At 38.8% G+C, this 22,806-nt stretch overlaps 1 protein-coding gene across 1 annotated transcript; it reads left to right on the forward strand.

The window, feature by feature from the left end:
* Positions 1-3,233: 3,233 nt before the first annotated feature.
* On the forward strand, positions 3,234-18,472 carry il17rel (interleukin 17 receptor E-like). Its single transcript, XM_061714362.1, has 16 exons — positions 3,234-3,402; positions 6,126-6,232; positions 6,381-6,495; positions 6,729-6,773; positions 10,148-10,287; positions 10,845-10,916; positions 11,020-11,074; positions 11,164-11,327; positions 12,070-12,114; positions 13,781-13,835; positions 13,933-14,078; positions 14,577-14,636; positions 14,737-14,794; positions 16,820-16,918; positions 17,998-18,054; positions 18,163-18,472. The coding sequence occupies exons 1-16, from the start codon at positions 3,336-3,338 to the stop codon at positions 18,282-18,284; spliced, it is 1,407 nt and encodes a 468-aa protein (XP_061570346.1). The 5' UTR covers positions 3,234-3,335; the 3' UTR covers positions 18,285-18,472.
* Positions 18,473-22,806: the final 4,334 nt, after the last annotated feature.

Genomic DNA, 22,806 nt, shown 5'->3' on the forward strand with positions numbered 1-22,806 from the left:
CCACAATTTGGAAACATTCACAGCCTCAGTATCATTTGGAGACATCCTTTAACCTTCAACCTGAGACGCATGACATTGCAAAAAGAAAGGGCACATTATTGTAATACATAATGAACCCCAGTAGGTAGCGCTATCACACAAAGGTGGATGGGCACGTTTAACCCATCATACAAACTGTACAAGGCACTGAATAATATACATCATTTTGTAAAGCATCTCCAGGAAAAGCTTTAATCCCAAAATCCTCTTCTACGAAACAGTTTTTCTCTCAGTCTTACTCAGCACTATTTTATGTTAAGCTTCATAAAAACTAGTTTGATCTTCTTTTTTTTTTATTTGATGATGTTGACATATTGTCCTTGATGCAATTCTTGCCTCAGTAAGGGGAAACTAATGATAGACTGCCAAATCTTTGGAATCTTTTTTTCCTTAGGGCTTGCCTTTTGGAAGAAACATAGTACTACTTCTGTTTTAACAGAGAGAAAACAAAGAATCTAATTTCATTGTCTATTGGTCACATCTGTTTTGCTTGGATTTACTTGTTTCCAGACTTTCTCTCCGCTTATGATCTTGCACTGTGATGTAACCTTTAATTTTAAAAGAGGAGCCGTCCCTGCGTATGGAAAAAAGAGAAAAAAACACAAGTGCTTTTTGTTGACCCAGATGTAGTTGAACAGATGTTGGCTGCAATCATGACAGTCAAAATATGCAGCGTTCAAGCTGGAAGTGTCCTGACGGCGTGACTTACGTCTCCTTCTACATATGTTGCCATGCCGTGTCAGTAATTTGCCCTGTTCCTTTGCAAAAGTTTGCAGAAGTAATTATAGTCTGTGTATTGTGTTTTTCACAAGTGCCTGGACATGAGTGAGCTGCAGGATTTATGAAGACTTTAATTGTAGAAAACAAGTGGAAGCTGGGGAGAAAGTTGGATTTCAATAGCAGCAGAGAGTTTTGCTGGTTAGAGACACTACAAGGCATGAAGAGAGGAATATCATAGACCTATTAACAAATAGAATAATTTGCATAAAAGCATGCCAAAGTGGTGGGAGTGAGCATGAAACACTGTCTGCTGAACTTGCTGTTGTCTCATATATGACAAGATGATTTCCTTCAAAAAGATGTTGTAAAATTTCACAACTTGAACAAATAAGCACGAATTAATGTAAAATATGCAAGTTTTGCTCTTTTTTTTAACAAATCCAACAGCAGATGTTTTTGTGCGTATCTGACTAATGGTAGTAACAGGAATTTCCTGTGAATTTCTTAAGCTGTGTCATTTGCGTATAAACAGAGGAAGAAGGTTAATGGATTTGTCCTGCATGATTGGAACATAACATTTAAACTTTTATTGGAAGTGATTCTGTTGCCAGTCTTTCCCTGTACCACAGAGCCCCGCCTCCCTTTACAAATATCAGCCCCTCCAGAAACAGCTCATTCACTTTATGCTGTCGCTCCACACAGGATATCCTCCCCATCCCCACTATCTGTCACTACTCTCTCACACAGCTTATCTGGCTCTGGCAGCTTTATTAGCCTCTACAGAAAACAAGAAAAGGAAGAGAACTGGAGTGCAGCAGCAGTAGTTGACTGGTAAAATGATTCCCTGGGTTGTCCTGCTCATGTACAACTGTTACTTGGATGGAGCAGCATCAGAAAGCACCGCGCTGAAGAGAATTGGGAATTGTCAGACAAGCTGTTCTCAGGTAAAACTTCATCCTCATCTTTTTGGAAATATCTATCCCCGTGCTTCTTAACATATACATCCTCTTCTATTTACATGTGCTCCTAACAACCTCTGCTGTTATCCATTTTATCCATTTCATGTATTTCCATAGGGGATTTTCATTTTTCTATTATTTCTATTTCTGTTCTTTCTGTGTGCAACTCGGCTGCACATACATGTAGATCTGCTGCTATGTTGTGTAAACATATTACTTCCACTTTCAGTATTTGTTTCCGTGCTGCAGGGGCGATAGGTCATTTGCAGCAAACTTTGAGCTGTGATTTCTTTCAGTATTTGGATACTTTGGATAGTATTTGGAAGTCACTCAAGTGCAGCTGTAAAGTATGTTCCTTACACTGTATGGCTCATCTATTTCCCATGAAGACTTGCATATAAGGTTACAAATGTAAAAACATCTTTGTCTCATATGAAAAGTATGCCCCTAGCAGTTTAACCATTTAGTGGGACCATGCCAGCAACTCCAGATACATCTGTGTTAAGAGTTGATAGCATCATGTTTTCTTCTTTTCACCTGCAACATGTACTGTACAAGCTTTTTGTTTTTTATCCTGCTTTTTCATTCAAAGGTGCACGTGCAACATTGAAACACAACATTTAGCAAAGCCCGGAACTATTTTATTCAAAATTGCATTTTCTGCCATGCAAGTGTAGACAAACGAAGATCAGGATGACTGTGTACACATCAGCAGCAGTTGCTGCAAGAATTGTATTAGCCTGTTGTAATTGTAACAACAATTGTAATTTGACATATTGAGAAATTATGCAATATTCTGCAGACATCTATCTATCTATCTATCTATCTATCTATCTATCTATCTATCTATCTATCTATATATATATATATATATATATATATATATATATATATATATAATTATTTAGAATATTTTGTGAGATGTTGTTTTTAGAAACATTAAAATATCAATAATGTTTAAACCCAGTGTAATATATTATCAAACAACTCCATAACTGCATCTGTCTTGTTGTCATAAGGAAAAAATACACACAGCGAGCAATGAGGATGTAGACGACTCCTACCGCCTGGGAATCCCCTGAAGCCACCTTTGTTCTCCTTGCCAAGTGTCACTTTGTTATTGGATCTCCCAATAGTTGCTGAAGAGTGTTTGACCGCTTCTGTTTTTTCTTTTTCTATTTGTAGGGACTCGCCTGCAAGACCAAGCCAGATAGTGAGTATGGACAAAAGTGGCTGCTTTGCTACATTTGCATGCTGCTAGACATGTTTCTGCACAATAAATCACCTTATACGTGAATCTAAAAACATGCCCCGCCTGTCAGAAGGCATGCAAAATGTTTGCTGTGTGACGAACTGAGAAGTTAACTGCACAGCAATAATTGCACATTACCATGCATTGTGCAGTGTGACATTTGACTCAGAATGGGTGCTCACTGCAAAAGCATCCACCTAAAATAACTGAAATACTGACAAATTTGAACAGTTTTATTATCAAACCATGTGATGTCTTTTGTCTTGGCCCTTTCATGTGTAGATTGGTTTGCTCCTGTGTGTCAGGACCCCGATGGTGCTCTCAACACGACCTCTGTGTTCAACAACATCAGCGTCTCCACAGTCATGAAGTGTGAGGGGAAGCAAAAGTGTGAACTATACCTCAGGGTCCGAACTGTTTTACAACTTGCTGGTATGTATAAAATATGATGGCTTGAAAAGAGCACAGAAATGATTGTCAAAGTTTTTGAGGTTATTAGGCATTTACTACTTTAAATTCTTGTTTCAAGAAAATTCAAATACTATTTCAGACTATTTGCTGGTTTAAAAAATTCTAGTCAAGAAAGTTTTTCTTACCCAATGGGAAAGATATTTTTGCTTAAGATAAGACTATTTCGACTAGGATTACGGCATTTTAAGCATATTTGAATACCATAAAATTGCACAGCATCCAACAATTTAACTCAAATATTCACTAACCTTAATGAAAATCTTCTTAATCACACTCTCTTCATGACTTTCTTAAACAACCACTTGAAGAATTTGCATTGCCATACATGGAGCTGTACCATTTCCCATTCAGTCAATGCCTCCTCTACACATTGACCATTTGATAAATGAGTGATATAAAACAGGAAATGTTGTTGAAGCCAGATTTTGGTTTAGAAAATACTCATGGATTCATGACATTGCTCTGTTCAGTTGAGAATTTATGTAATTCCCATATTAAATGTCAAAAAACAAATTCTACTCACCTGTCCTGCCGTACAAACGCAGAGTGCAGTAACTCCACATTCGGTCAAATGTATGTCAAGAATCTAAATTATATTTAGAACATTAGTTTTGTTGTGTTACAAAGTCTCCAGGAATTGTACCCCGTCTCAGTGTCAAAATGACTGTAAATACAAACTCCAACCTCATCGACACAGAACCAACAAGTCAACCAGCTAACATAACATAACACCAAGATGTGGTGTTGTCTGAAAATTTGGGTTAATTTAGTATTAAAACAAAAATATTGAGAGAATGATGAAGAAGATAACAAAATATGAACGATGCTTAATGTAAATTACACTTTTGTACTCAGTTATTACTTATTCCAGTAATCTCATAATGTTAATTAAGTTAAAGATAGGTATAGTTAGCTGACTCAGATTAATTTGTAATGTAAAATTGTTAAAGTTGGCTAAAAGTAGCTGCCGCCAGTAATCCTGTAATGTGAATTAAGTCAAAAGTTAAGAGAAGTTAGCTAGTTCAAGTGAAGTTGTGATGTCAACGAGTTAAAGTTAGCTGCCTCAAGTAATCTTGTAACGTTAATAAAGTAAAAGTTAGCCACAGTCAGTTGCCTCCAGTAAACCTGTGACATTAATGAAGACAATGACCGGTGTTAAAACTTAAGACATCTGCTCAGTTTCACTGTTTGGGTAGATACTGCACTCTACCTTTGCAGGGCAGTATGTTCCACACTTATATTACTGTATGTATGACCGATTCTAGAGAAATGACTTTGTTCAGGTTTAGTGTGTGAAAGAATATGATTCAAAGCCAGGTCTTTAGGCTACACTAATCCTGGAAAGCCTTTACTACTGAAGAGGAGTGTCCTTCTTTACCAGGAACTGGTTGATGGTTAATAATGGTTTAATTAATAAAAGCACAGACACGCTTCCATGCAGTTTTAAAATTGGTAAACTGTTTTATACATATTTTGTTTTTGTTTTTAACATTTTCTTTTCTTTTTTTTAGCTGTTTTGTTAATATTAGTGATTTGTGTACGTTAAGCATTAACTCATTGTGAACATGCTTCTACACTAGATCTAAAAATGTCCCTCACTGGGGCAAATACTGAATAATACACATTAGGACCTTTATTATTAATAATAAAATGTATTAGTTTATATTCAAAATTTGACATAATTTCTTAAATGCCTGTGACATGCTTTTGTCAGATATTTATGGGCATATAGCATGAAAGGTAATGCGTAATGTGAAACTGGGTGGACATATAGATGAAGAGACTGGATTATTCTTCTTTGATGTGGGTCCAAATGTCAGCATCTTGAAAATCTTACTGAGTAAGAGATTTACAGACAAATAAAGTGTCAATACTGTCTGGGTTTTTGAGTTGATAGTTACTTGGAACAACAAAATATTTGAGTTCAAGCATTTAAAATGTATTTTGTGTTCAAAAAATGTGTACAATTAATGTTAACTGCTGAAAGTCCACAAATGCATTATTGCATTTTGACACCTGCTTGTCAATTAATATCTATCATCATCAATTTTCATCCATATTTAAAAAAAAAAATGTGGGTGTGGTTGAATTACAAGAGTTTATTGCAGCTTTGATGGTGCAGTAGGTTTAATAATAAGATCATCCATTTTGTAATTGACCTTTTCTCAAGAGATGTTGTGACAATGCTTGTTTGATTTCATGAGGAAGTTTTAAATAAAGTCTGAGTGAACATAGAGACCAATTGTAGGTCAAAGTGACTACTGCTGATGAGACATTTAGAGGCTTTTGCTATCGATACACTGAAGGAAGTAACATTTACAAAACCAGACACTTTTTATTACCAAGCTTCCGCTTTTGCATTTTAATTATCATTTCATGTTTCTGATTCTGCAAAAAGGCCTCTTGTTGGCAGATACCTACATTTCTGTTTCCGTATCATTCAAATACTGTGACGGCGTCCAGAGTTCCTTGTGCTCTGGACAGAAAAGGGGGAATCCCTTGTTGCCCAGATGTTGTCTGTAGAGCACCGACCCATTAAATATCCACAGACTCTTCTGTTTCATGCCCAAGCTATCAGCTAACGATATGCAAGAACAGTTTGTGAATGGTTAACCGATGGTGAATAGTCATTACTTTATAACCAGTTCTCCTGAATCTGGGATGTTCTTTTTCCTCCAACACAGACTCCATTCATGGCGTGTCCATTTGCACTGCCAGTCCAGGAAGGATAACGAGCTGTAAAAGGATTGTTTTCACAAGAACATCAAGAAAAAAAATGTTAGGACAGCAGGTAACGTCAACCCAAAATTATAGATGATTTGTAATTGGTTGCTTGCACATTTTAGAAACACAGATCACTCTTTCTCTCTCTTTCCCTGGGGAGTCATCAATAAACTACAACATGTGATAGCTTGTGGATTTTTTTTCAAATCATGTAGGTGGCTGTTGAGAATGATTGCACTGAAGTATATCCAAACCAACAAGTGCGAATTACCGTGACAACAGTGCCAAGTTACTGCGGGATAACCTGGACTGACACCTATCATACTCCGGGTAAAGGACATGCTTGGTTGCATTTCTTTTTTTCAATAGCGAGCACACAGCGATGCCATAGAGTGACATGTCAGTAAATGGTGTTGTGTAAACTCCAGTATTTCCTCAATGGAACTGATGGATAAAAGAAGATCCTGTGATCTTCAAATATGTTAAAAGGAGAGCTGACAATTCACACCACTTATTCTCTTTGTGTGCTTTTAATCTTTTAAAGCTTTACTTTTTCTCCCCAGGATGCATGCATAAAGACTTGAGAAAAAACATCCCAGAATGCATCAGTGAGTACAATTTCTTTTTTTTATTTTATTTCATTACACAAATATTTCTCCCAGTTGAGTCCTCCTGCATAAACGTGTGTATTTCATGATGTATTGGCATTTTACAACTCAAATGGCAACTGAATGTCCTCCACCTACAGTAACCCTACACTACGCTGGCTGTAAAGACAATTATAAAATGGTCCCCATGACAGCCAGTCTTTGGTTTCGTCTGGTTTACTGTAGTCAAATGCCAACACAAAAAGGCAGGACGTTGAGAAAGGTCGCCAGTTGTGTTTTGAGATATAAATAATTTTTTCTGAAGTAAAACGACAGTGAAAGAGTCATTTAGCTTTAAAATCTACATGAGACCCCATTCAGAATTAAAATGTGAATTAAAGCTGCAAGCAGCGATGAACGGGCCCTCGCACCCTTGTGCACGTTCAGGCTGCAGTGGAAGCGCTTGTATGACTTGCATGTAGATTCTTCAGGCCTGGACATTTAGCGGATGACACCACCCACGACTATCTATATCAAACCATTCAAAAGTTATGGCAGAAATATGTCCTGAGAGTGATGTACGCACATGGTTGCATCTGCTGTTCTAGCTTCTCTTGTGCAAATACACACATCGATTTTGCATCCAGACACCAAAAGCACTGTTATTTTTAGTCATCAAAGCTAGATATAACTAGGGCAACTCACAGAGAACTCCGAGAAAAAAAGAGGAAGCCAGAAATAACGAAAAGAAGAAGGAGAACAAGATCCACCACAACCTATTTTCTTTTTTTTAAGTTCAACAAAGAATATGTACAATTGGTATGTACACATAAAATAAATATGGACAGATCCTTTGCAAACACAAAGAAGAAAGTCAATGACAATTTATTGTGTTCAGTCATGCAAAAACTCAAACACACCATTGTCAGTGTGTGTGAACGGGTTTAAATCCATCCTGGAGTGTGTTGAAACTAGGAGACTGGATCTGCATGGATGAAAATAAAGCAAGGTCTGAACGGGGTCTAAAAGAACAACATCAGAGTCTCTACATTTTACATGAGCATAAATGTGCACTTGTGGTATATTACACCAGCCATTATTTTGATCTCAAAAAGTACATTTTGTGCATCTGCCCCGCTGCTGTTTGAACAAGTTCTGCAAACAGACAATAGTGTGTATCTACATAACTGTTCAGCAAATTAATCAAAGGAATTTTAAATAAACCTTTGAAATGTGCCAAAAAAAGGAACATTAGTTTTAGACACGTTTTCATTTCCCAGGTTTTCCATAAGTGCAATTGGCTGTGTAGTACTGTCAGAAGGTGGCAGTGGTTGCGTATGAGTGAAACAAAAGCCGGCGCTGTGGTCATTTATATGTGAAAGAAAACCAGAAAGTGGCTCTTAGGAATTTCTTTCTGTCAATTAGCCAGTTGGGAAATAAGTATTATTCATGTTTTTCAATCCCCCCGTGGAAATGGAAACAGCTGATCTGGGGCTTCCGATTTTCATACATACTCTCTCTCTCTCTCTCTCTCCCGAAATGTAACCACAGCTTTCATTTAATTGTACAGTTTGTCATTTCGTAAGGGAAATAAATAAAACACAGCATTAGGTGGTATGGGAAGTTGTTTACAATGGGCCAAAAATAAAGCACTTAGGGCCCGATTTACTAAGATCCTAAATAAAGAGTACTAAATTGCGTGTGCACTGAAAAAGTTTGCGCGTGCTGTTGTTGTGTGTTTTGAGGGTGATCAACTAAGATTGCGTGCGCAATTGATAACAGGTGCAAACAGCAGTATTTAAATGAGGTGTTGCGTGTCTTACGGTTTGCGGCGCAAACTTTGCGCCATGGAGAGTCTGGATGGAAAGCAGGATATAGTCGCAAGCGCAAAATGAAATTTGACGAGTTTGAGTTAGAGATATTAGTGGAAGAGGCAAATTGTTGTATTCAGCACCCCTGCCGTGAAAAGCACCCCCTCGTATATTCAATGATAAGTAGACCAAGAAAAAAAACAACACACTGACACTTCAATATATTTATATATACACAATCACACAAACACATACTTAGGAGTTTGTATTATATATATTTACAAATATTATGGAAGACAACACAGTAAGCAGGCTATTAATTAATGACATCAATAACCATTTACCCGATTTTTGTTATCTGTGACTGTGATTGTGGGAAAGTATGACTATTGTGGAATCCATGAGCGCATTTAAACATGAATCATTAACACAAAACTGGACGCTGAACAGAACGTGACACGGAATGAGAATATCATTTTTGTCAGACGAGGGGGTGCTTTTCACGGCAGGGGTGCTGAATACGGCACAACACCGGGGTATGACAACTGCTGAACAAGTATAGGCGCACAATGAGAAACACTTTTTTCTCCATGAAAACACGTGATTTATTTATTATCACAAATAAAAAAAATGAATGAGCCTCCTGTGGCAACCTTTTGCTGAATAATACTCGATTTAACATTCAAATAAAATATTTCTCCTTTTGCATGTGGAGATTAGCACCTTCCTTTCGAACGTATTAAATACAGACACAATCACAATCCCCGCAAAAACTTTCAGGCTTGGTAAATCTCATTGCGGGTGGTAAATGGACATATTTGCATTTTCCCCTCCCAGTATTTAGCGATTTCTGGCGGGTACGCCCCATATTGATTATTCATCAGGGCAAAAGTACTAAATGAATAGCGTGTGCTATTTTGCTCATTTGAGAGGCGCAGTCCTCTTTGCACGCTGTTAGTAGATCAGCTGGCACTTTGGTTTGCGCGTGATGTCAAGTTTGCACACGTTTTTACGCACGCAAACCTTTAGTAAGTAAGTAAGTGCTTCCACTTAATGTGGACTCACTTCTGCACGTGCACACCGAGAAATTGTCGGTTTATATCCATCTTTTTTGAACGCTTTTTTTTTTTTTTGTTCTTGCTATTATTTCAATACAATGTATTTTTCTTGGTGAGAACTTTGAATAAGCCCATTTAGGGCTTCCTTTCTCACCTGCACATATTTTCATGCTTTTTATGTTCATTTAAACTTTTGTACCGTTTTTTTATGTTGTGCAAATAAACAAATCAAATCAAATCAAATAGTAAATCAGGCCCTTAAAGTGAAATGCCACGATAACCTTCACACCTTTACAGCTTTAATAACAACACATCAAATACTTCTGAAGAGATGAGCGCCCTTCTCATCTCTTTATAACAGCAGGTTTTAGGGCTGGAGCCAGCTGCTAAGCTCCTCCCCATGTGCCTCTTTTGAAATCGGTTTTGGAGCTTTATGACACCTACAAACTACACCACATCTCTTGATTGTGACTGATCAAAGCGTGACTATTTCGTCTCCCCTGACTGTTTCGTTTGTTCTGTTCAGCCGGCAGGCTATCTTATGATGTAAACCCAAACAAGAATGAGCTGAAGATAAGTGTGTCGGACATGCTTGAGGAATACGATTACCACCTTCGTCTGTGCTATAAGGACTTCATCTGCATCGGCACAGGGGCCTATACAATGGTTAGCCCATTTGTTTACTGGAAATGAAAATCAGAATGACTTTTGTTTTGCAAAATACTGAATGGTGAATATTGCTGAGACAGCTGACAAGTGAGTCAACTGATTTCCAAGGTTCCTTGTACTTCACCTGCACGTGGATAATTCTTACCTGCCAGGAAATACCTTATCTATGGAATAAAATGACTCACCTCTCTGACATAATAGCTGGGGCTTTATTTTCATAAGAATATGCCCTTTGATACACAGATGTTTTCCCTCTGAGTGATGTAGTATATAATACAAGTTAGATTTAAAATGACTCATCCGTTGACTTGCTTTAAATCAGTGTCAATAACAAGAGTAGAGCGATGAATGTCAGCGTAGCAATGCTATCATCAACGTATAATCTAGAATTTATAGCATCTGTTAGGTGACTGCAAAATGCCCTGTATGACGGCACACTTTAATTATTATAATTATTTTTTATGTATCACATAGCTAGCTAGCTGCTTGATGAAGGATCGAAAGATGCAAAAACAAAGGAGGAGAAGTATGTAACAGCTCTGTTTATGTTTCAGATGAAAAAAGGGCGACCCATAAAGAGCGCCGTCCTTCACTACTCACGACCTTTGCCCTGTCTCTGCATCGAGGTAATGCTTTTTAACCAGTAATGCAAGTTTATGACGTGTCTATTAGTTAGCGCTTGCACAAGAGGGAACAGATACTCGACACTCACCAAGAAATTCCTTGCAGGGTTGGTCAGCTATGATGGATGCCCCCAGAGTCCAGGTCTGTCCATTCAAAGACCGTAAGTCAACAAAAGACGATATATTGTGTGCTTTACTTACTTTACTTTACTATGATAATATAAAAGTCTGTAACCTCATGTCTCCACAGGTTTGGAGGAACTCTGGCATGGAATCACCTTTGACCCGCTGGAGCAGTCTTTATTATGGGAACCTGCCTGTCCAGTTACGGCTGCGGTTGGGCTGTGTGAGAAAATAGAGGACGGCGACTGTGTAGACTTGCCTCATTCCTTGCAGAATGTTAGCAGAGAAAAGGTACAAAGCCTTCAAAATCGTACTAGGTGCACCAGCACCGCTGCAGATTTAGTAGGTTCTATAGTGTGGTACGTGGCTCTGCAAAGCTTGACAATGTTTTTGATCCCGGTGAATCTCAGTGAGTGTTTTTTTTAGCATGTCATGAAGGAAAATACTTCCTAGTCAGCTGACGTAAATGCGGTTTATGACTCAAGCTTTTAGCAAAGAGCGCCAAACTTGAAATAACACCGTCATCACCTTCCTCCTTGACGAAGCATTCTTTATACAAATGACTCAGTTTGTGATGATAGTTTTCCTTTTCCTTAAGTATTTTTTTGTCATGCCATCACTCCTTCAGACATATCTTGAATAAGATATGTCAAAGATAACAGTTTACACATTAATGTAAACTGCGTATGTTTGCACTTTACAGGGCACCTTGAAACTTTACAGCTTTATTCCAACCTTGAGTTTTACTGTTTTATTTAAGTGACTTGTGTAATGTTTATGCGAACAACTGTTAGTGTTAGCGGTACAGCTGGAAGAAATGAAAAAGAAAATCTAAGAAAAACAACAATTTGGTTTGCGGTCACAGAAGCAAGGATTTCTGTGTTAATATAAATATAGCTGATGACTTAAAAGATTGAACTGGAAAGCCGAGTAAAGTTAACCTAAAAATAAAGTTAAGCCGAAGTCAAGCCCTGAGGCACGTAGTGTGATAATCCACTGATGAATGACACTTTTATTTACCTGTGTTTTTCAGGTTACATTTACTAAAGTGGACCCACACCCTCAACTTTGCATGAAGGTGAGCACGACTTGCATGACACGGAAATAAAACAATGACATTGGTGGAACAATGTCATCTGTTTTTAAAATTATTACACAGTAGCCTTCCTACTCTTGACAAAACTAGAAACTAAATTATTATTATAAAGTATTTCACTTTTAAAAATGATAAATGTTCTTTGTTCCTTTCTTGCTGAGAGTTACATAACAATGTCTTTGTTCAAGTATGTGTCTGCTCATTAAACTATTAAATTACTGCCAGAGGCAAACTAGCTCAGCTAGTAAGAGGTAAAAGGTGAAGCTAGTCTGGCTCTGTGATTACCAACTATTTTGATTTTAAGTTTCTTTAATATAGCTCTAAATTGCATCTTTAGCTTTATTTTTAATGGATTGTGGCTTTTGATTTCTTTGAATAAAGTCGGGGTGGGGATTCTCATCATTATTGATGACTTATCATCACTTCAAACAGCTATGAAAACATGTCTTCCTCAGGTTTTAGAGTGAGTTGCTTTTCCAAATAAAGGAGTGTAAGATTGAGCGAAAGGCTTTGGTGCCTCAGTTTTAGGGCTGGAACAAGTAAAAAAAAACAACCTTTTACCACTTTATGAGAATACCATTCCTTTCTTTTTTCAGGCAGTGATGAAACAGTGTAAATGAAGATTTTTAGATTTTTACATTGTTTTCTTGTGTACGCTTACCTGCTTACAGTATCCATAACACACCTGTATTACTGTAACGTGTGCAGAATATGGATTTCCAATATATTGTATATTGAATATATATACATATATATATATATATATATATATATATATATATATAATACATATATTGAATATATAGCCAAATCATGAAAAATGTCATCTTAACATTATAGTTCAACTTATTCCAAAGTAGTCCAATCAATGCAAAGCAGATAAGATAATAGTATTTATGGCTTTGCGAAGGAAAACAACTGATTGGATCCCTTTTCTTTGAAACTATATCCTGATAAATCACCAGGCGACTGTGGAAAGGAAAAAAGAAACCTCCTGCAGAACCAGAACTGAAAGTAGAAAAAGAAAGTATTGACCTCACAGAAGAGTCCTGATACAACCGCAAACTTACCAGCATCTTAACGTGTTTCAGGCCTAAAATGCAGAAATGGAAGTTTGAATGATTTGATGAGACAAAACATGAAAGATAACATAAAAGACCATGCCAGTTTTTTTCTTATGTGGGCCTTTAGCCCCGTTCCAACCGTAAAATATGGTCATCAGTCTTGGCTGATGGCTTTGAGATATGTTTAGCTGCTTAGAGATCTATCTTGGGCTCAGCAGATGTAGCTGGTTGAGGCTTTATTAATGAACTCAGAAGTTGGGAAGGATTTTTATTGTGGCATTGTGTGTGAATATCACTTAAGGTACAGTTCTCCTGTCATTTTCAGGTTATGGGCACCAGAAAGTACACGGTGTTGAAACTGAAATTGGTAGTCATTCGTGACATGACTTACCGTTATTCATCGGCTAAGCAAGAGGAAGCAGCGCTCTTCTTCTGTGTGTTTTGTTTCCAGTTAATGCTCGTTGCTGACACAAAAGATGTCTCATGCAGTGATGAAGCGGATAATCTCAGTAGCTTCCTGTATGTGACATGATGATGTTTCTTAGCTGTTCTTAATATGTGAATAATAATTACATCTTCTTCAGTTTACTTTAGGATCTCGGTCCTGGACCCGATGCCCCTTCGGTGATTTGATCAAAGGTGCCACATCCTTTCACACTTTTACTCAAAGTCTCTCTCAAGATTATATGTAATGTGTTGTGCTTTTTGCTCATTATGATATTGGGATATCTTCCAGCATGGGACGTAGTTGTGAAAGGGCAGCAGGGGCCTGAAGAAGCACAGTTGCTTTCGCAGATCGAGGCTTCATTCTCCGTGGGGCTGTGTGTGAAGTCCAAAGGGTCATCAGAGTGCCAGACTACAGAAACACACTCCGTACATGTGGTAGGTGCCTTAAACATCACAGCGTGAGTCAGCTTTTACCGTGGCTTTGGTGAAGCCACGAGTCATTTGCATGTGTCCGATTACAAAGCTGCATGATACAATGACCTCCTGCCCTGCACGGTTTCCGTGAAACAACGGGCTTGCACTTGCCAGTTTCCTACACGATGACTGTTGCTGTCATGTATTTCCTTTCTGTTGCTGGGAATCGACATGTTTTCCTTTAAGTGTTGTAACTTCAAATGACTGTTATCAGCAACTTGATAAATGTAATTACACGTTTTACTCCTCGAAAATGATGTAATATGAGCATCTGCCAACACAAAAGTATGTCCCGCACTTAAAGGGAGACTCTCAGCCAAGTGTTTTTATACCAGTTACTCCCAAGTATTGGTGTGGCTGATCTTAGAGATTAAAGATTTGAAACGAAAAACAAAATCCGCGGCATAGATGAGATCTCAAAGCTTTTCCCTTGTTGTGTTTCTTCATGCTGTTTCTTAGGGGAAGCACAGAGCTGTTGACTTAAATCTTCCAGGGAAGTCGTGTGACTCATGCATCCGGGTATGTTTGTTTCTTTAAAAGAATACTTGGGATGAACCTTTTTTTTATCTGCATGTTTATAGATGTTATAACCCCGTATACTCTTGTTGCATTTGTGCAGGTACAGCGGCTCGATGTGAAGTACGCTGTCGCAGTTGTTCACTGTTTTGAGCAGTGCTGTAAGTGAACTCTTTTTACTTGATGAGTGCTACAGAGTCGGTCTTTCACCATCCTGTGTGGTCTAGTTTACTATTTCTTCTGTTAAGGAAACACTCCAGTTTGTTGCATGTCTCTTTAAAACAGTTATAAATCACTGTTAGAGTTGTGCATGTTCAAACAGGGCGATCACAATTCGTTGCGTCTCTGAAGTTTGCGTTAAGTGGTTTCTTGGCATCATTTTGAAAAGTGATGCCTAAGAACTCTGATGCCTAAACACAATGAATAGAGTATACTGATGGAGTCTTTTTATCTATAAGTGTGATAAACACTGGAAATGTTTTTTATTATAAGACATAGGGGTGTCACGGTACACACAAGTCACGGTTCGGTACGTACCTCGGTACAGGGGTCACGGTTCGGTACGGGTTCGGTACGGGTTCGGTACAACGGGAAAAAAAATACAAAAAGTCCCAAATGTATAAGACGAGTTTTTTCTTCCTTTATTTTGATCATAGCATTTGAAAGTTAAAGTTTGTTCAATTGGCTACAAAACTAAAAAGCATCTCTTATTAAAGTGTAAAATAAATAGAATAAAACATTTAACTTGTGCATTAGTGTTTTTCATTTTACCACGGACTGGTTTATGTGAGCGCGGGATGGGACATTGTAACGAGGCTCGAGCACTTTTAATAAATACTTGAACCCGGGCTCCTCTACTGCTGCATATGGGCAGAGCCGTCTGGGGGCGGAGCATTCTCCATGGGCCTTATGATAGTCATTTTAACGTTCAACAACATCATCCTACCATCAAACTACATTTATTCTCACTTTTATTGAGCCAAGCCTATAGGCCTATGCTGCAGAAAGCAGAGTAAAGTCACAAACTTGTTCAGAAGAACACACACACACACACACACACACACACACACACACACACACACACACACACACACACACACACACACACACACACACACACACACACACACACACACACACACACACACACACACACACACACACACACACACACACACACACACACACACAGGCCTGACAGCTGTCAATCACATGGCTCTGAAAACTCAGGTAGTCACGGACTGACTCAGTTCATTCTTTGATACAATTTAAATACAAAAAAAACATAACTGGTCTAAATTACACAATCTATTTAGATAGATAGACACAGCGGTCTATAACATCATTTCTGAGCTCTATAACAGAGAATAGACTCGGCGGTCTCGTTCACAACAACACAAGCTCATTAAAATAGGCAGCTGGTCAAGAAACTGATAAATAAATTATTTATGAAGGTTACACTCACTCACCAACGGTAGTTGACTCTTCCATAACCCAAAATAATCCAGGTAACGTGGAAAACGGGGTAACATTCAAAACTTTGTACAAATTTAGTCCTCTTTTAAACTTTAGCGCTAATCTCCTTCACTGTGACTGTTAAGGCTGATTTATGGTACCGCGTTACACCAACGCAGCGCCTACGGCGAAGGTTGCGCGTCGCCGCATAACTTCGCCGTAGACTGCGCCGTACCCTACGGCGTATGCTCTGCGTCGATTTAACGCAGAACCATAAATCCTGCTTTACAGCCAATCCGCGTTGGCACACGGCCCTGATGCGTTCAGGACAGTTGTAAATTAAGAATTAGAACATTTTATCGTTATTATAGCCTACAATTTATGATGATATATGAATTGCACATATATTTATTGATATGCACAGACTAGCACACATTTAGGTCTGTAATGGAACGTGACTGTTGATATTTATAAGGGGGAAAAAAAATGATGATTGATTTTTTTTTTTTTTTTTTTAACTCAGTCAGACGTATTCGCCGTATGACTGCGTGAACCGAACCGTGACCCCCGAACCGTGACGGGACGGGACGAATACAAATACCGTTACACCCATGGAGCTTAAAGTCATGTTTAGCCAGTAAAAAACAGGTAGCAAAGCTTCATGTAAAGCCTAGCCAAGTCTAAAGAAGAAAAATCTAAATCCATGCCATGTATCCGATTTCTTTTCAAAGATGAAGCCCCTCAGGACTTGATGTGGGTTATTCTTCCAGCTGCTTTTTGCCTGTTTGGCATCATAATTGTCACTCTGATGCTCCACGCACTGTTAACAGGTAGGTGAGACATCGTGGTATCAAACAAAGAACTTTAATTAGGAAGGCTGTTTTGACTAATTTAGGTGCCTCTTACATGAGCTTTGCATCCACCCTACTTACAAAGAGGTCATCATTAATAAAAAAAGAAAATATCAACTTCCTTCGAATTTCTGTAAGATTTCTGTGTTTTCAAAATTCCAGTCTGACAGGTTCAAGCCAGGATTGGATCCAGAGTCAATTAGAGGATCTCTTAACAAATACAGATTTATACGATAACATCTCTGTGACACAGCCAAAGCTAGAAAACGATTTTCCCCAGAAACAAACACACTTTTCTCCAAAGATATCATGAAAAACAAAAACAGAATGGTTCGCATGAAGTAAAAGCTGATTGCTTCTTCCTTGGGGCTCTCTTGATATGTTGGGTCCTGGCACTGTATTGGCTGTATCGCCTTTTTCCATCATCACGCATGGTGAGGGGACAAAATTACGTCTGTGAGACTTGGTGTGGCAAAGTCCTGCCACAGAAAGTTACATAAATGCGCAAAGTGGAACGAAATTAGTTTTATTTCCTTTTATGGGCAAAAGGATGTTGCGGATGCTTTGACATCGGGGTCCTTCCACTTTGTCCCAGCTAACTCCTTCATCTGAGTAGAGACGAAACCCCATCACCACACTTGTTTTGCATATTAGACAAGATCTCGTAGCTTTCTTCTTCTCACAATGACGTCCAGTGTAATAAAATCCTTGTTGCAACACTTTACATAAGACCAAGAGCACGTAAAAGCATACCATGTCAACCTCAGTGATCTGCCATGACATATTACAAAGTACCTTTTTTAAAAATAGATTTTGGCACTGTTCCAGCATCCGCATTGCAAAGCCGAAGTTGCTTTTTAAAGGGACTGAATGTGTTCCTGGCCTCATATCAAAAGCGTCTGCCTTTCATATTGTTTAAAAAAAAGATTTGCATTGACGTATTTGACCTGAAGGGATGGTAGTCAGATTTAATGATTCCAGGTATTTGGGTCACTACTTATTTGAATTAATATGAGGTAATTAGGTTGTCAAACTCATCCTACTCTGTTCTATCTTAGTGTATCAAAGGAGGAAGCAACAAACAAATGGAGTCTGTACATCAGAAAAACAAACAGGTATGATGATCACTCTGACTTGCTCCACTGCATGCACACTTTCAAGAATCCAGTTTATCCCTGACAATAAGACCTTATTATTGTCGTTATTATTGTTATTATGTGCAGATCCTGGTCTTGACTCTATGGCGTCTCCGTTAAAACCTCAGCCTGTTCTCAGCAGCAAGGTCTGCATACCAGATTCACCTGAGTGTGGAAGTAATGAGAAGGCCAACTTGATCTCCGGATGAACACAGAAGACGTGCCCTGGTCTAAAACATTACACGCACGGTGCAATATGAAATGTTACAAAAGCAAATGAGTTCTCTGTTCATTCCCCTTTGTCCTGTTTGAAAAGATATTTCAAATGTTGTATGTCTGATGCTGATTTTTCTTATTTTTTTGTATTTAATGGATTGTTAAATGAACTATATGTATATATATATATATATATATATATATATATATATATGTAGTGTGCTGTTTTCAGGGTGATTGTTTACACTTACAGTAAGTATGCATTCATCCTCCAGGAAAATACTTCCCATATTAAAAGATTTATTTTCAATAAAAAATATGGTAGTTCTTGGTTCTTGTGAGTGGTTAAACAGCATATAACACAACACTGAACAAGACTTTTCCACAATAATGCTACAAATGCAAATGAGGTCCAATATTTCCTTATCTCATAATCCTTGAAGCACAGTAGTAAGATGAGCTTAAAGTATTAACGCAGTTAAAGCCACCAGATGTTAAACAACTCTGCACATGCAAACAAGAACAGCGGCTTAAATTGGCCACAGAATACGCAACAATAAACCTTCCAAACTGGTATTTCTTTGTGCAGTGTCCTGCTGTTTTGTAAAGCTGTATTTTGTTCACACCCAGCCTTAATAGTCAACAGATCTTTGGTAGTTCAACGTGACATTTTTCATGCACCGAGTTCCCACACTGCTTTGTTTGCCCACTTGTTTAGACAAGATATTACTGATGTTCGCTGCTTCCTTTTAACCTCACTTCCTTCATTCAGTGCAGGTTGCTTTTGTTGTGGCTGTCAGCTCACCTGCTCACCATTACTTGCATAATATAAATATAATTGGTAACACCAGTAGTACTAAATATTTGCGGGTGTCAGTGAGTACATGTAACTATGTAAGTGTGGATTATTGAAGCTGTTAAAATGTTTTATTTTTAGATTAACAATGTAAAAAATGTTTACAAGTAATGTGAAGAAAATTGTAAACCGGTATTGAATTTGATAAGTTATTGGAGACTGAAAAGCCCTCTCTACATGTTTCCATTTTTTTTAATATGATAATTAACTTAATGTTAGGTTTTCATTTGAAACACATTTTTATGTGCCAATCGCCAATCATTCCCTATCAACACTCATTTAAAAAGGTATAGTCCCTGATGTTGCAGAGTTAGCAAGATTTGAAAGTGGCACCTCCTCTAAGCCCCACCCCCTCCTCCCCCTCCCGTCGAGTTTCCCTGGACATTTTGGACAGCACATTTTCAAAAAAACTACCCCATGTATCATTCACCTGTAAGCGAGGCCGGTTTTAGGGGGGGCAGGGGTGGGCTGTAGCCACCCAAACGTGCGTCCTGCTCACTCAATCAAAGTTATGGGGATCCTTTATTTTTTTATAATTTTATTTTTTTATAAATATAAAAAAATATCACAGAATATCTGTACCGTTTCTGATTGGGTGGGCACTGCGCATCATTTTTAGACACAACAATGAACGCATACCGCAAAAGTTGTGTCTCGGCGGAGGGACCCGACGTTCCAGCAAAATGAGCACAACACAGAAGTGTTCAGAACAGCACACACACTGAAGGCTGATTTATGGTTCCAAGTTACACCAACGCAGAATGGTGCGCGTCGCCGCGTACCCTACGCTGTAGCCTACGGCGTAGCCGTGGCAACAGAGCCTGCACGGCACCGCAGCGCACCGCCAGCCGCACCGCTAGCCGCACCGCTAGCCGCACCGCCAGCCGGGGGGGTTACACTTGGACACTGAGCCGAGGAGGACCCGTGGGAAGTGGACACGGGGGACCGGAGGCAGGCTGGAAGCAGAGAGACGTGACGAGCATGGGACGGAGGGGGGCGTGGGCGGGACTTAAAATAAAGGCATCTGATTGGTTCTTTCCCCCTGCCAATCCTCTGGTCCTCTGACAAATCCGTTTCATTCGGTGCGCAAAAAACAGATTGGTTAGTTTTTACAGGATTAAAGCTGTCAGAGAGGTCGGATGTTTTTCTTTCCTTTTTCTGAACACATTATTCACTGGCTACTCTCAGGATGGAAGGACCATTTCACCCATTATAACAATAAATGTTTTTGAATACGAACACAGACTATACCTGTAATAGGCAGTGTATTTGTGAAGCACAGTGGTGGAGAAGTGATGATTTGGGCTAGTTTTGCAGCCACAGAATCTGGAAACCTTCTGGTCTTTGAATCAATACTCAAGTCCTCCATACAGCAAATTATTCTAGTAAACATGAGGCCAGTGTTGTGACGCTGAGTCATGCAACAGGGTAATGATTGCAACAACCCAAGCAAATTTGCAAAAGTTATTTGCCCTAAAAGTGTTTCAATAAGCATTATCACACTGGTTCCCTGTACATTTTCTAACACTTTTGCATCTTGGCTTAGAAATTGTGAAATAAATGACACGCCACAATATGTCATGTCAAATTTCCTTCCACTGTTCTCTCTGCCCAGTTGCAACGTGGTGCAGTGCAGTATGAGGAAAAACAGGCTGTATTTGGTCATTTGACTACACAATTATATCTGTGCGTCATATCAGAGCCCACGTCAGGGCATCTCGCATCTCAAAATCAACAACTCAGTTTAATGAGTCAAATTTAAGGGACTTCAACCAAGCAGGTCAAACAGATCGTATCTGTTTGCCTGGTTTCTTTAGTGAAACACAAGGGGACTGACTGTAAAACGACCATTAATTCATGCAGAACCGAAAGCAACTCAACATTCTGCAGTGACACGCCTGTCTGTCCTGTCTGTTCCCATCGTTACTTTGTTTTGGCGGGACAATGACCAAAACCACAAAAATGGGTTTGACTTGTGGTGTTTGACAAGGTAAAAGAGTAAATTCTCCGGAAAGTCTCCGGATACTGATTCTAAACCTAGCCGAGATAATCACGATTTGTTTGGAGGAAAAGCATCTCAACTTGTGGGAACTTGACAACTTGTTGAGAGACTGTGAAGAGCATTCAAGGCTCTCACAGTTTTTCACAGTTCTGATTCCCACAGAGGTGTTCGACAATGAGGACTAAGCAGAGATACAAGTCTGTCTGGATGGGCTCTTGAAATAGCTTTTATTGGTAATATGGTAGGGAAACGTCTTGTTCCATTTATTCACTAAAGGGTGGTACTTGAGCTTGACCATTCTTGTCTTCGCAGGAGAACCAATAGACAGCTCGAATGACTGGACTGATGAACAAGCCCAGCCTTGGACAAATATGCTCACATCCTTTTCTCCCTGTCTGCTTCTATAACACTCATCTGTGCTGCCTATGTATTTATTTCTTGGGAAATTATTTCCACTTGCTTTACATACTGTAGGCAAATACTGCAGCTTGGAATGGTGCACCATCTCTGTGACAGAACAGGAGCCTGTCTATGCAGATATTTACAGTAGATCACCTGCTTTACAAGTGAGAAGCAGCATGACATCCACTTGTGACCATGCAGGTTTTCACATACAAGGAACCTTGTTCCTGTAAAACTCTGAATGAGTCAGTGTCTTGGTCCAAATGCTCTGAAACATTTCCTTGTTAGATTGGTGCTCACATGTGCATTGAATAAGCATTCAACAATTCAGGTGAGTCAAAATAACAAATCATCTGTTTGAAAAGGCTCAACAGGGGAAGCAGAAAAAATGAGAAGCAGCAGTTATTTTTGTCCTGAGTAACAGACTAGACGCACGTGAGGACTAAAAGGTTTCAAGAGACAAAGCCATTTGTGCCCACACAACCTGCACGATCAGTGAATGCTTCCTGTTGTTGTAATCATTAAATATTCTAATGAGATTAGGGAAAGTGTGATCGATGTTTATCTTGTGCTTTATCAGTTATTCAATATTTATAACTTTGAGGAAATAAAGGTCATGATGACAATGCACAAAAACTAAAGTCCCATATGAAGGAGCGTTGCAATGAAGAGATGATGCATCCTTCATTTCTTTTCCTATAAACAAGGTTCAACATAAACCAAAGTTTCTACTAAATCTTTCCATCATTACAAAACCCAGCAAAGTCAATCATAGAGCAACATTACTTCACAGACAACGGATGGGATGGCAAAATATTTTCAAATAAACCTAAAAATGACAATCCTCTTTCCAACCTCGATAAATATCAAACTAATCCTAATGAACGGGCAGGAATGTGGTCAGGATTTTAGAGACGTAGAGGTAATACTGAGGTCAAATTTAACAAATGCACATTTGAATTGAACTTCCGAAGGAAAAAAAAACATTGCTGCAGGGTAAATGGTTCAGGATAGTACGTGAGAATTTTTTAACAATTCAGATTAAAACAAAACAAACAACGCTTCATAAATTGACAGTAGGACGAGAAAGGCTTGGTTTGAAGGTCCAGATGAGAAACAATAATTCATTGAAAAGACAGTGTCTGACATACCAGTAGCTGGAGATTCAACACGTAGAGATGTTCGGGTATGAATAGTTCCAGCCAACAGTGACATCCACCGATCTGACGCCGACTGAGTGGAAATTCCTTCATCA

This window comes from Cololabis saira, chromosome 23, assembly GCF_033807715.1.
Source record: "Cololabis saira isolate AMF1-May2022 chromosome 23, fColSai1.1, whole genome shotgun sequence".
Taxonomy (NCBI): Eukaryota; Metazoa; Chordata; class Actinopteri; order Beloniformes; family Belonidae; genus Cololabis; species Cololabis saira.

Coding starts and splice junctions, on each gene's coding strand:
- il17rel (XM_061714362.1), top strand. CDS start 3,336: ATGAAGTGTGAGGGGAAGCAAAAGTGTGAACTATACCTCAGGGTCCGA. Junction 3,403..6,125: donor AACTGTTTTACAACTTGCTG/GTATGTATAAAA, acceptor CCTCCAACACAG/ACTCCATTCATGGCGTGTCC. Junction 18,055..18,162: donor TACATCAGAAAAACAAACAG/GTATGATGATCA, acceptor TATTATGTGCAG/ATCCTGGTCTTGACTCTATG.